Here is a 12,387-nt window from a genome sequence, read left to right as displayed (position 1 = left end):
AACACAACTGTTTGACACCAGCAGCACTTCACCTGCTGCTCTCACATTCCACTGACTGTGTCTTGAGTTCCTTCCCTGCATGAAAAGCAGGACAGCACTGATGCCCAGCACTTGGCCAAACACAGAAAAAACCTGCTCTCCCATATCAGAAACCCTGCAAGATCCAGCACTTGGGGAGAGCTCTAGTCACAGTCTGGGTTTGGAAGGCCTGCATAAGCATCCAGTTAAGAAAATCTGAACTTAGCACACTACCAACAGTGAAGAAATGCTTTGAGTTAGAAAGTACAGGTTTGCTGACACTGTCACACTGTACCTTGTTATCCTGCATGTCTCTGTTGGCTCCATTTTTCAGCAGTACTAGTGTTGCTTCCACATTATTGACAGCAGCAGCCCAGTGAAGAGCAGATTTACCTGCAGGGAAACACAACAACGTCAGTAACAAACCACGGAGCTATTCTGCCTCTCCTCCAGGATTGTTGAACCAAGCCACTGTGCAGCAGCCTGTAGTTTATTACCACTGGAGGACTTTGCAGGAGAGTCCAATGTGTGATTGAGCACAGAATTCATGAAGAGCCCCCACTCTAGGAGAGCAGGACCCACCCCTCCCTGCTCACAGCAGGGCAAATATTTGCCCAGCCTGGCACATGGTGTTCACATTACCGTGGTCATCCACGGCGTTGACATCAGCCTGGCAATTAATGAGCTCGGCCACCATCCCTTCCACAGCCAGACGTGCAGCCAGGATCAACGGGGTGGTCCCATCATTCATCCGAGCATCCAGGTCTGTCACTCTGTTACGGATCAGGATCTGGACAACAGGGAAAGATGCATTTTTTAAAAAATCCTGAGGTTTTGGCAGAATCTCAAGAGAAATTTTACAGTGACAATGAAGTGCAAGGACCCAGAAAACAAGTGACAGGAGCAAACAGACCAAATAAATACACTCCAGATGATTTATGCACGCCAGGCTCTTCAAGCTACAGATACCCGAGAAAACTGCCTGCAAAATAGCTCTGCCTGGCCACCACAGTGTAGAAGAGCAAAACAGAGGCTGATACAAACACAGAGCTCCCCAGTGGCCATACCTGGAAGACCCCCTGTGCGTCAGCAGCCACGGCTGCGTGCAGAGGGGTCCGTCCCATGTTGTCCCGCGCGTTGGCGTCCGCCCCGGCGTCCAGGAGCCGCTTGGCGGCGTCGGCGCGGGAGTAGCGGGCTGCCAGGTGCAGAGCCATCTCCCCCGTGCGGTCTGTCTGAGCCTGCAGGTTGGCCCCCTGGTAGATCAGGTCTGTGATGATGTTGGCTGAGGAGTCCTCCCCGTCCTCGTCGTCCTCGCTGATGTCGGAGCCGCCCGCGCGCAGCGATGCCAGCATCAGTGGGGTGCATCCGTCTGCAGAGGGGGAGATGGGGGTACAGTAACCTGGCAAAGGCATGGAAACCTTCCCACCATCCTTCTCCCCTGAGCTACAATCCCTCCTGTTGCTTTAACCCAGACCTCCTCTTAAAGCCCAACATTAGTAAGTTGTCTGCTTTCCAAGCATGAGAACCTACTGCAAACCCAACAGAACTTGAGGTATTCCTCTAAAGACTGAGATCACCACAAAACAGAAAAACCTTTGCTGCTAAAGTGTAAAACTTCCACTAAAAGTAAAGGTTAGCTGAGAGAAGCACGGGCTACAAAAATCAAAACCAAATCTGACAAGTGTAACTGTTTGTACAGATGTTCTCATCATATCCCCAGAAACAATTGAAGGAAAACTTATTGAACAACTAGCCACTGATTATTGGTGACATCCACTTCAGATATCAACCTGAAGGGAAATGCAGATAAAAGACTTCATATCTACAGCAAGGTTATCACAAAAAGGATCCTGAAGCTGTGACAGTCAAGCACTCAAAGCTGACAAATGCCCCAGGATGAATACTCTCACACAGCCTGAGTACTCTGGGAGACACTGGTCTCACTCTGCTCAAGTCTCCAGTGATGGGATGTCCACAAAGGCAAAAGTCACACTCCTTCAACCAGGATCCCTGCATTGTCAGTGGAAGAAGAAAGGCTCCTCCAAATCTCTAACTTAACTTAGCTCCCTCTGATGGATCTCCCTCTCTGCTAATCAGAGAGGACAGTGCAGGAAAGCCAAGCTGCTTATTTTTCACCCTTCTTAATATCCTCCTTGATGCAGGATGATTAAGATTTAAAACATCTCCACATATTTTCACCAATCCATAAAAATGCCAAACGCTTCAGTAGCAGCAGCCTCTGAACATTACGTGATATTCCCTAAAACCCCAAGACTGCAGCTGTAGACACTAATGCTTCCTTGCTGATTTTACTGTTTTCCTGCACATCCCTCAGAGGAAAGCAAGAGGGACTGAGATGGCAGCAGAAGGGAACCTCACACTGGAACCCTCCAGCAGAAATACAAGACCATTTTTTCAGCAAGTAATTTTCAATTTGTCCCATTGGCAAGCAGAGGACAACCACCAGCTCCTCTGCAATCACAGAGCACTGCAGAAAGCCACACTGGGGTCCTGTGCACATAAACAAGGTGATATCTCCCACTGGAAGTAACACACACTGCTCTAATGCCCTGCTCCCATTTCCCAGCTTCTGATCACTGAGTCTTTCCTGCTCTCTGCTTTAGGACAGTTCCAAAACTTTCTAGAAATGCAGGGCACTGGAGGAGCAGGCTCTGCCCAGGCTCCAGCAGCCTGCACACTCCTCCTAGTGGCTCCCCACCACAGGACAGCCTTCCTTCCACCCTGCTCCTTTCCCAGGATTTGCTGGACAGACTGCAGCAAAGAATGGGCACAGGTTCAGTTCCAAGAGCCAGTCCTGCCTGGAGACCCTCTCTGCTGCTCTCCTTTGTGCTTCTCCCTCTCACTGCTGGCTCTGCTCCCTTGTCCCAAAAGAACCCTCCTCAGTATTCCAGTCAGGCTGTGGTCTCCTCTGTACTGCCACGACACAAAGAGCAGGGAGACAGAGCACAGAAAGGAGCTTTCCTTCCCTCCAGCACCACAGCTCTGGGAAAAACCATTCTCAGGATAGGTCTGGCTTGCTCAACCACTGTACTTTTCCTGGCCTAACTTCTCCACAGGGACAGCAAAGCATTAAATCCCTGGAATAATTAGCTGCCACCCTTCAAAAAGTTTCTCAGGTACATGCAGCTCTTTTCAGAGCCTTGCAAGTTGGCCACACACGGTTGGTTTTATGAGGCTAGCAAAAGCACATCCAGCTAGACAGTCACAATTAAGTGCTTGATGGACTACTAGAGAAAAAAAAAAAAAAAAGCTGTGGACACAATGTCTTTTTTCCTCCTTCCAGCTTGTTCTCTCAAAGAGCTGGAAAAGAACCCAAAAGCATCCAGCTGGAGGCAGACACCCAGCATGGAAAATTCCAGTCTAAACCACCGAAGTTTTACTAACTGAAAAAAAAGAGGGGCATATAATAGGGACAGTTCATCAATTTTAATTATAGGTGGTGTTACCAGTTATGCCTATAATTGCATTACCCTGGTTACACACTCACAATAACTCCAGTGAAAAGAATGTCCTCACTGCTCTGGGGGACACAGCAGAAGAATAGCATGGGGAGACAAAGGTGGTGGCAGCATTTTATAAAAACTCTTCTATTTTCTGCCTTTCAGTAGCACAGGCCCTGAGTACATGCAGAGTGAGACAGTGAAGTCAGGAGTTCACCAGACTCAGGTACAAGGTGCTGAAAGTTGGGATATAAGGAACCCACAGGAAAAATCTCCAGGCAATGCTTTTGGAGGACATTGGTGCTCTTGGATCCCCCTAAATCTGAGAGACTGCAGAAGGTGGTGGGTTAAGAACAAACCCTTGGTACATGAGGTGTTTCTCCCCTCTCTAGAAGAGATCTCTACTGTTCAACCTGCACCTGCAGCCAGGATCCAACTCACCCAGCTTCACTCACTCCAGCCCAGACACTTGCACTCAGGTCAATCTGCCTGAAGACCCTCTGCAATTAATTAGGGGCAGCAAAGCATTACTGGGATGTGAACCATCCAGTTTTCAGATTTCTTGGGACAGAGGGGAACTACCTCTCAGAAGGACTCATTTTTTCCATCTGCCTGCAAAAGTGAGGGTGGTCAGGGCAAAGAAACAGCCACACTAACTGTGAGGAATCCTACCCCTCCTTATTAACCTGTTGTTCCAATATCTGTTAGACTTTTAAAATTCTTTCTGCCCCCCACAGTTGCCTGCTTCTGACACCACAGAGAGAAATTGCTGCAAGCTTCACATTTGTATCTGGATGGCAGGAAAACAACTCACAGGTCAGTATTATTTCACTGCTGTTGCTGGACAAAGCTTTGGGTGAACAAGAAAATAAGCAGTCTGGAGTCTCAAGAACATTACTGCCTGCACTTGGAAAGCTTTTACCCTGCCACACAACTAGAAGTTTCAATAGGGGAAATAAAAAAAAGCTCAAATTTGGCAGAAACCAATAGTTTATGTTCTCACACTCATTACACAAAAATCCCTCCTTCCCTTTGCATTTAGGAGAGCTAACGGGTCAATGAGCAGAAAAGACAATGGAAAGGAACTGAGAGAATGGGCCCAGTCATCCTTCAATTGCATGGAAATATTCCCACAAAACACAGCAAAAAAGGGAATTGCAGCATTATCATCACCTCTCTGCATATAAGCAAGAGCCATGTTTGCAGCTCTTCCAACCAGAATGAAGTTCTTGGTCAGCTATGTCCTCTCAGAACCCAGAGATCAGTTTTTAACAGATGACCCACCCAGTCCCATACCAGCTTATGCAGCTTTCATAAAAAGCATGAGAGAGTTCTCAGGGCATCTAGTAATTTGGGACTGAGAGATAGCAAACCCACCTGCGTGTTAAAGAGACCTTCAAGTCCACAGGTCTGTTATCAACTCAATGACTTGATCAGCATAAGCTGAAGATATCAATCAGGGAATAAAAAAAATTCATGGACAACCTTACTGCATTGCTGCTCTGTGCAGGACAGACACCTCTCACACTGCTTATGGGGTAGACTGACAAAAAGTCATCTTATTCAGGAAAAAGCCATCCTTGCAGACACCTCAGGTATAAAATTTGTTAAGATGATCCTTAGAAAAGTCTGGCACAGATCTCTGCAGTGATCCAACTGGAGAAACTGGGGGTTATTTCCAGCACAAATTACGCATTCAAAATTTCTGACAATACACTTAGGCACACAGTGTTATAAATGAGATTCTACAGGTACTTGCTAAGAGAACTCTTGTCCTCCTGGCTCCATGATATTCCATGTGCTACAGACCATGGTTTAACCCTTCTAGCTTTTTTTTCCAAGGAGTGCACACTGTGCTTTCCTGGAGCACCATAAAATTCCTGCTGGTGTTCCTGCACACTCCATTTAATTTGCAACACCAGCAGCCCCAGCCTCTGGAGACAGGGGAGGTTGGTGCCTGGCTGGCAGGACACACAGACACTGAGCACTGACCTGGCCCTCTGACATTGACATCCAGAACATCCACCTCTTGGTCTGCCTGGGGAGGTGTGAGGGCCAGTGAGGTGCTCCCACAGACGTCTGCAGCCTCCAGGTGCTGCTGTGTCCACTGGCGCTGGTCAATCTGCTCGTCCCCTTCTGGCAGCAAGGCCTGGTCCTCAGCCTGGGCACAGCAAACAAGCAGTTGATTCAAAATATCCAGCAAGTGACTGAGTTCTTGGGATGTTCTTAGTTTTGGTGGGGTTTCTCAGGGTTTTGGTTTTTGTTCGCTTTCTCATAGTTTAGGGGGGTTTGTTTCCTTTTAAGCTAATGGTGGTCTCCATTTACTTCTGCTTGGCATTCTCAGCTTTCATACCCTCACCTGAACTGCAAGACATGACATTAACCTTCTTGTCCCTTTTGCTGCTGTAGGAGGGGACTCTGGAACAGAAGGCATTGACTTTCTCCACCAGCCTGTGGTGGCAGTGCTAAGCTGAGGATTTGCTCCTCAGACACCATTAATAATATATTTATTACCAATCCCTAGGGCCAAGGGGCGTTCCCTTTTCAGCAAGGGAAGTTAATTGAGATGGTTGTCTCACCAGCAGTTTCAGGTGGTATTTAAGTCTTGGAGCCCCTTACCTTAGCTCTCTTTGGCTGAGGTCCACCATCACCTGCCCAGTGCTCAGTGGTCCCAGGGTCAGCCAGGTTACCCTCTGGTATCTGCACTGTCAGATTTCTGACAAACAAGGAGAACATTTCACTTTGCAGCCTGAGCAGGTGCCACTGCTGCTACTTACACTATCCTGCAGAGACTACCAAAGGGGTGCTTGTAAGTTTGGTAGCTTGCAAACAGAGGAACCAAGAAAATACAAATTTCAAGTAGCCAACAGTGGCATTAAATGCACTTCGAACTGCAAAGTTTTGTAATTCAGTGGAAATCCAAAATTGCATAAAACTTTTGAAACTTTCCATTACTTCTGAGTCATATTTTTGATGCACTGAGTTAAAGATATCAGAAGTTTGTTGTCATCTATTAACCTAAAAATTCCAGGAGAAAATTAGGCAAACAGTACCTGGCTGCTGCTGAATGTCAAAATACAAAACTAAACCAGGAGACCAAATTCCTTGCTTGCATTTTATACCTTACAATTAATTAAAATCCTTCAGTCCATACCAGATGTTTATAAACGTAGAGGAATAATCTAAAAAGTTTCACTTTAAAAGGAAGCTTTCTCTAAGGAGTTAAGTGCCATTCTCAAAACCCTCCAGCCACTAATAAACAGGATGTCAGTGGCCCAAATGCAGACTCACTTGAGTCCCACAGCATCCTCCCCAACGGGCTCTCTGCGTTTGTGGTTGCTGGGATCCCTGCGCAGGATGAACCCCTCGGGCAGCCACAGGGAGCCGTGCTTGCGCTTGCGCTTGGCCATCATCACCCCCAGCAGAAGGATCAGCAGGATGATCAGAGCTGCCACAGCCAGCAGGTAAAGCAGCTGGGTCTTGGGTGGTAACAAGGGCTCACCTGAAAATTCCAGTTAAAACACAGGGTGATTAACACAGTGGAGACAATCTTCAATCTACAGGGTCTCTTTTCTCAGCTCAGTCTTTCCCACAGGGAGCATGTTGTCTCTATAGAATTTAGGCTCCACTGAGACTGCTGTAAGTACATATAATTTCTTTTTGACTTCCCTTGGTCAGTATTTTTTAGAGTATCTGGCTGCTGAACCAAAGATCTTTCTCCTTTGTCCAGCCACCCTCACTCAGCATAGAGAGCTGACCTACATGAAGATACAAACAACTAGGAAAAGCAACAATGCCAATCTAGCACAGGTTTGCAGCTGAGCCTCTGACTGAGGGAGATGGAGCAGAAATCAAAGAGATTACATATTGTCAGAGAAAAAAAACATCTGGTAGACTGGACTGAGGCATGCCTCCCAGCCTTTCTCTCCAAATAGCACCTTTTCCATTGAATTCATGGCTTAAAGCACATGAATGGTTTTAGTGCAGAGATTACTGATTCCACAAGCACTAAAGTGACTGGGCTCTAAATTAAATGTCCTGCCCTACTATGCAGATGTCCCTTCTGTGCACTTTGCACAGATATACCCCTGTAACTGGGGACTAACAAGCTACTTCCCAGAAACCATACAACACAAGAGGATGATCAATAATCTGAGTATTTTGCAAGCCCAACTGCTTCCCTCAATAAGCAATTTTTCCTCTGCAATTACTCACTCTGGACAGACACAAAGGGATAGGGCAGCATGCCCTTGATGGCCTGAGCAGCTAGGAGAGCTGCAGCAGCTTCTGTGTTGTGAAAGCATTGCTCTGAGTCCTCTGCACACTGGCGGTTGTCAATCTCCAGGAACACCTTGGTGCTGTAGAGACACAGTAAGAGGGCACAGAAGTCAGTGAGAGAAACTAATGCCAAAGCAGTGGGTTAAATTCCAGCAGGCTTTTGTGCTAATCTTTCTACCCCAACACTGGGCAGTTGCAAGAGCATTGCATTTTCCCATTTAAAAAACAGCCCACACCCCTAGAAAGTCTAGAATGCCCCACACAACTACAGGCAAGAGTTACCAGCACAATAAGGCCAGAGGGAGCTTGCTGGAACCCAGAAGCCTGGGAGTTTTGAACTTTCTGTGCTTTCTGACACTGACCCCCAGGAGAACACTGCTTTTGACTTCAGGCCTTGGAGAAGGCTTCCAGATTTGAGTGATGGAGTTAAAGTCATGGGTGTGTAGTTAGAATAGAAGTGTGTAATTTCCCACGATGAAAGGTTTGGAATTTGGGGTTTTTAGAATATAGTAATAGGTATGGGACAAAATGGAGGTTCTTGGGCATCACCCCATCTTCCTTTTCTTGTTCCTTCTTCTTAGTTTCAGGTAGTAATTTTTGGTTGGATAGTTAGTGCTGCACTGTGGGTCACAGGTTATTGGGTCAAAAGTATTAATAATATAAGTGTTAGCTCTTTATTGGACTGTTTAGCTTCAAAAGACCTTGTAACTAGCTATATTCACCTCCATTTTAGTTGCTTTTAGCTGGTAGCTAGAAGTGTTACAGAACTCTATACTTTAGATAACATTTAATAAAGACCGAAAGAGAAATTAGTTTCCTTCGTGTTTTTAATCCTGACTCTGAAGGAGGGCTGAAGAAAACAAAGACATAGCACTAATTAGATGGTGCAGCTAACCCATTAGAGCAGCCACTCACCCAATGACCTCCTGCTCCAGCTCTCTGTGCTTGCGAACGACCACGAGCGAGCGACGGCTGCGCGCCGCCGACTTCTCCCCATAATAGGGGAACACCATGGGGTTTCCCTGGGAGTCCAGCTTGATCCTCAGGTTGGTGTGCAGGAGGGTGCCCAGCGTGCGCAGGAAGCTGCGGACGTCCTCCAGCAGCTCGTCAGGGGGCATCAGCACCACGATGATGAGCGTGCCCTCCGCCAGCTTCTCGGCTTTGTCGCCGGCGCAGTCCAGCCCGTCCCAGCCGCACTCCTCGCTGTTGCAGCCCTGGTCGCAGCGCCCGTCTGCGTAATGGTCTGCACAGTACTTGTCATACCTGCAGCAGGGAGAGGGTTTTGGGGCAGCACATGGAACTGGTGTGCTCTGCACAGCGCGCATGCAGTCTGTGTCTTACACTCTGCAGCAAAACTGACAGTCAGGGTATAGGATACCCCAGGATAAGCTGCACAGGACCCCTCCAAGAGCCTGTTATTTAATTCTGGTAACAGTGTAAGAGAACTGATTATTCTGTTTACTTCTGCCTCATCACTGCAAAGCTGTAGGGTTTGTCACAATTCACTGAACAGAAAGAAGTGCTGCCACAAACAAGCTAGAAAATGCATTCAGAGGCAGCAAACACAGCTGAGATTAAAATACAGGTATTGGTGGTATGCAGCAAAATTCAGGATAGCAGGCAGTACTATTAAAATCTAGTACAAGATGAAATGCCTCCTATTTACATTTCCAGGGAAAACAGGGTACATCCATCAGGCAGGTTAACACATTACCGTTATTCAGGTTATTGACTCAGTGCACAGCACACAAATCCCAAAAACAGACGAGAAGTACACAAAGCAGCAGAAACTCCTGGATGCCAAGCTTTCAGCAAGGACAGCAAGAGAAACAATGGGAGAGGAGGGAGCAACAGGCAGGAGCTATGTTAGTCACACAGAGAAAATGTTCTCAGCACGGAGCCTTACTTGCACGTCCTGCTATTTTGCTGACACTCAAAGTTGTCAAACAGGCACTCGGGCGTGTTGCAGAACTCGTCACACTGTCCATTGAAAAGCATCCAGCAGCGCAGGGAGGAGGAGCAGTTGGCCCAAGGATCCTCCATTTTCAGGGAGCAGTCGCCTCCATCCCACTGGCAGGCGTGGGTGTTACAGTCCTCATCACAATAGCCATCCCTGGCCTTTTCTGCACACTGGGAATCCAGACATCCTCGGGGCTCTGGGCTGAAAGTCACAGGCTGCTCACAGTGGCTACCCTGGGTGTGAGCAGGGCACTGGCAGTAATAGTAGGGAGGCTGAGGATGAGGGTAGCAGCTGCCCCCATTCTGGCAGGGGGCACTGGCACAGCCTGGGTTTGTCTGGCATTCCTCTCCCACAGACAGCTTGGGGCAATAGCACCGTGGACCAGAAGATGTTTGGATGCACTGCTCCCCCTTTTTGCATTTCACTTGTCCACAGGTACTGTGGCTGCTGAACTCACATTTTGCTCCAGAATAACCCTATAGAGTGGGAAAAAAAAGGGCAAAACAATCAGTGTCACAAACCTATTCTTCCACACACTGAGGGCTGAAGGCAAATCCACTTGCAAATCCTTTCTCCCCTGTAACTCCTCTAGCCTCACTGCAGGAGCCATGACTTTCTGGGCCTAAACTCAGGGATATCACAAGGCTCTGTTACATTTGGAAAACAGCCTAGAAGAGCCACAAACAAGGGGAATCCAGCAGCAAGCACAGGACTGTGCAAATAACAAAAACATTGTAATTTAATGGTAGGTTTAAGACAAAGCCTTGTTTGGGAGGCAGCACCGCTCTCCTGGAGCACCTGGCAGCTCTGCTAAGCAGATCAGCTAAGGGCAGAGTGGCCAAGCTTCACCTGCAGTAAGCAGTGAGGGCACTCTGGAGCTGGGCAGGCAGGGCAGGGGGACGCTTGCTTACCGGGGGACACTGGCAGATGAAGCCATCGGGCATGTTGCTGGCCACGGCGCAGGTGCCACCGTTCTGGCACGGCTTGCGGGGACACACGTCGATGACACTCTCACAGTGACGGCCTGCACAGGGGACAGCAGAGCACAGGGATGGGTGAGTGGTCACTACAAACAGCCTGCACAGCACAGAATGCTCCTGTGGATAACCAGAGAGCTGGCACTCCAATGAGATCACTTTGGGTAGCACGTGGTTTCTGCACAGCTGTCCGAGATATAATTTTGGTTCAGCTTCTGAGCCTGTTAAATATGGTAGAGGAAGTTCTAATCCTAAATAAAAACCAATAGATCATGAAAATGTTAAAGAGCTGAAGAAAGCCATTAAAAAAAAAAATGGATTGGGCTCACCGTATTTTAAGCAATAGCTGAAAAGAGTATTTAATAATGTGGATTTAACACCACATTACTATCATTATATTTCTTCTGCATTACTGACAGATTCACAATTCATTTTGTGGGAAATGAAGTGGACAAAATTTTAAAATCAATTAATTGAAATTTATGCCAAAGGTCCCAAATTTAACAGGAGAAGCCCCACATGATAAAGCTGAAAACCAGGCAGTAGATTTGCCCAGAGCAGTGCTCAATGATGTCAAGCTTGCAAAGCCCTGCTTCTGACCCAGCCAGTGGAAACCCCAGGAGATTTTGTGCAAATAAGACAAGGGCCAGAAGCCACAAGGTGTATTTGAAGACAGCTGACCGTGTCTGCCTCCTCAAGGACACACACAGCATGGCACAAAGCCAGACTGTGCTGCTGTCATCAGCCAAGCACAGAGGCTGAAAGTGAGGTACCACACCAGTCTGGGGGTTCCTAAGACCTCTTTACTGTTTGGGAGATGCTCAGTGTGTCCAAATCACACTGTAATATGAACTAACAGCCCTCAGGAGCAGATGTACCAGGAGAGAACAGGAGCACCAAGCAGAATCTCCTCAGACTGATCAGCCAGCCAGAGATCTTACTGCACTGACCAGCTTTGCAGCAGCTCCCAGAGTCAAACTGACACCAAACTTCTAAAAGTTGGGGATGATCTAAGCATGACCTGAACCCCCTAGGGAAACATTAATAGAAGCCTGCAGACATGTGCAGCCAAGGCTTTGCAGACAGGGCAGGATGGCCCACAGAGTCCTGGCATCCCACCAGTCCCAGACCACAGCAAAGCCACCCCATCCCCTCCCAGGCAGAAGGGCTAGTGTGGAATGTACAGGAGACAGACAGCTGGAGGAGGAAGCATGTTCCCCCTCTGTGCCTAACATTTCCAGACAGACTTCATGTCTGAGACACAGCAGCTCTGCCTGCTCCTCCTGGGGTGCAGCAGGACCACACTCCCCACAGCACAAAATCCAGCAACCCTTCCTTGAGGGTCAGAAACCACATGAGGCATAATTCATAAAAGCAACCATAACAGACAGGCTTAAAATAAACCCATCTGGTGGCCTGCACCAGTGTCCCACCAGCTCCACTTTCCTCATACATCACTCTTGCAGGAACTTCTTTTGGCAGGCTAAGTAATGCATTCAAAAACTACTAACATGAATTCTTCAAGAGTGGATCTTTGTGATTTCCTTGCATCTGAAACTCACAAATTTAGAGGAAAATCACAGCATCTTTAAATTTTAAGAAAAAGTAAGAGTAAAAACTGCTGGTAAAGCATGCAGGAAAGGTCACTGGTAAGCAGGGAAAGTGAAAGGTTTTAACGGAGGAAAACTGAATG

General features: G+C 47.6%; 1 protein-coding gene across 1 annotated transcript in view; it reads right to left on the bottom strand.

Annotated features, from left to right (window-relative positions):
• Positions 1 to 12,387, bottom strand: part of NOTCH2 (notch receptor 2) — a gene marked incomplete at its 5' end in the record, with an annotated part of 177,680 nt that overhangs the window by 4,077 nt on the left and 161,216 nt on the right. Inside the window, 10 exons of the mRNA XM_079314138.1 lie at positions 314 to 411; positions 661 to 808; positions 1,086 to 1,387; positions 5,472 to 5,640; positions 6,099 to 6,195; positions 6,771 to 6,981; positions 7,695 to 7,837; positions 8,673 to 9,020; positions 9,664 to 10,193; positions 10,629 to 10,741. Of these exons, the coding sequence (XP_079170264.1) occupies positions 314 to 411; positions 661 to 808; positions 1,086 to 1,387; positions 5,472 to 5,640; positions 6,099 to 6,195; positions 6,771 to 6,981; positions 7,695 to 7,837; positions 8,673 to 9,020; positions 9,664 to 10,193; positions 10,629 to 10,741 (2,159 nt within the window). The remainder of the gene's footprint in view (positions 1 to 313; positions 412 to 660; positions 809 to 1,085; positions 1,388 to 5,471; positions 5,641 to 6,098; positions 6,196 to 6,770; positions 6,982 to 7,694; positions 7,838 to 8,672; positions 9,021 to 9,663; positions 10,194 to 10,628; positions 10,742 to 12,387) is intronic.

This window comes from Erithacus rubecula (assembly GCF_903797595.1).
Source record: "Erithacus rubecula genome assembly, chromosome: 10".
NCBI lineage: Eukaryota > Metazoa > Chordata > Aves > Passeriformes > Muscicapidae > Erithacus > Erithacus rubecula.
Note: the sequence above shows the minus strand (reverse complement) of the source record. Positions and strands in the feature narration are given on the sequence as shown.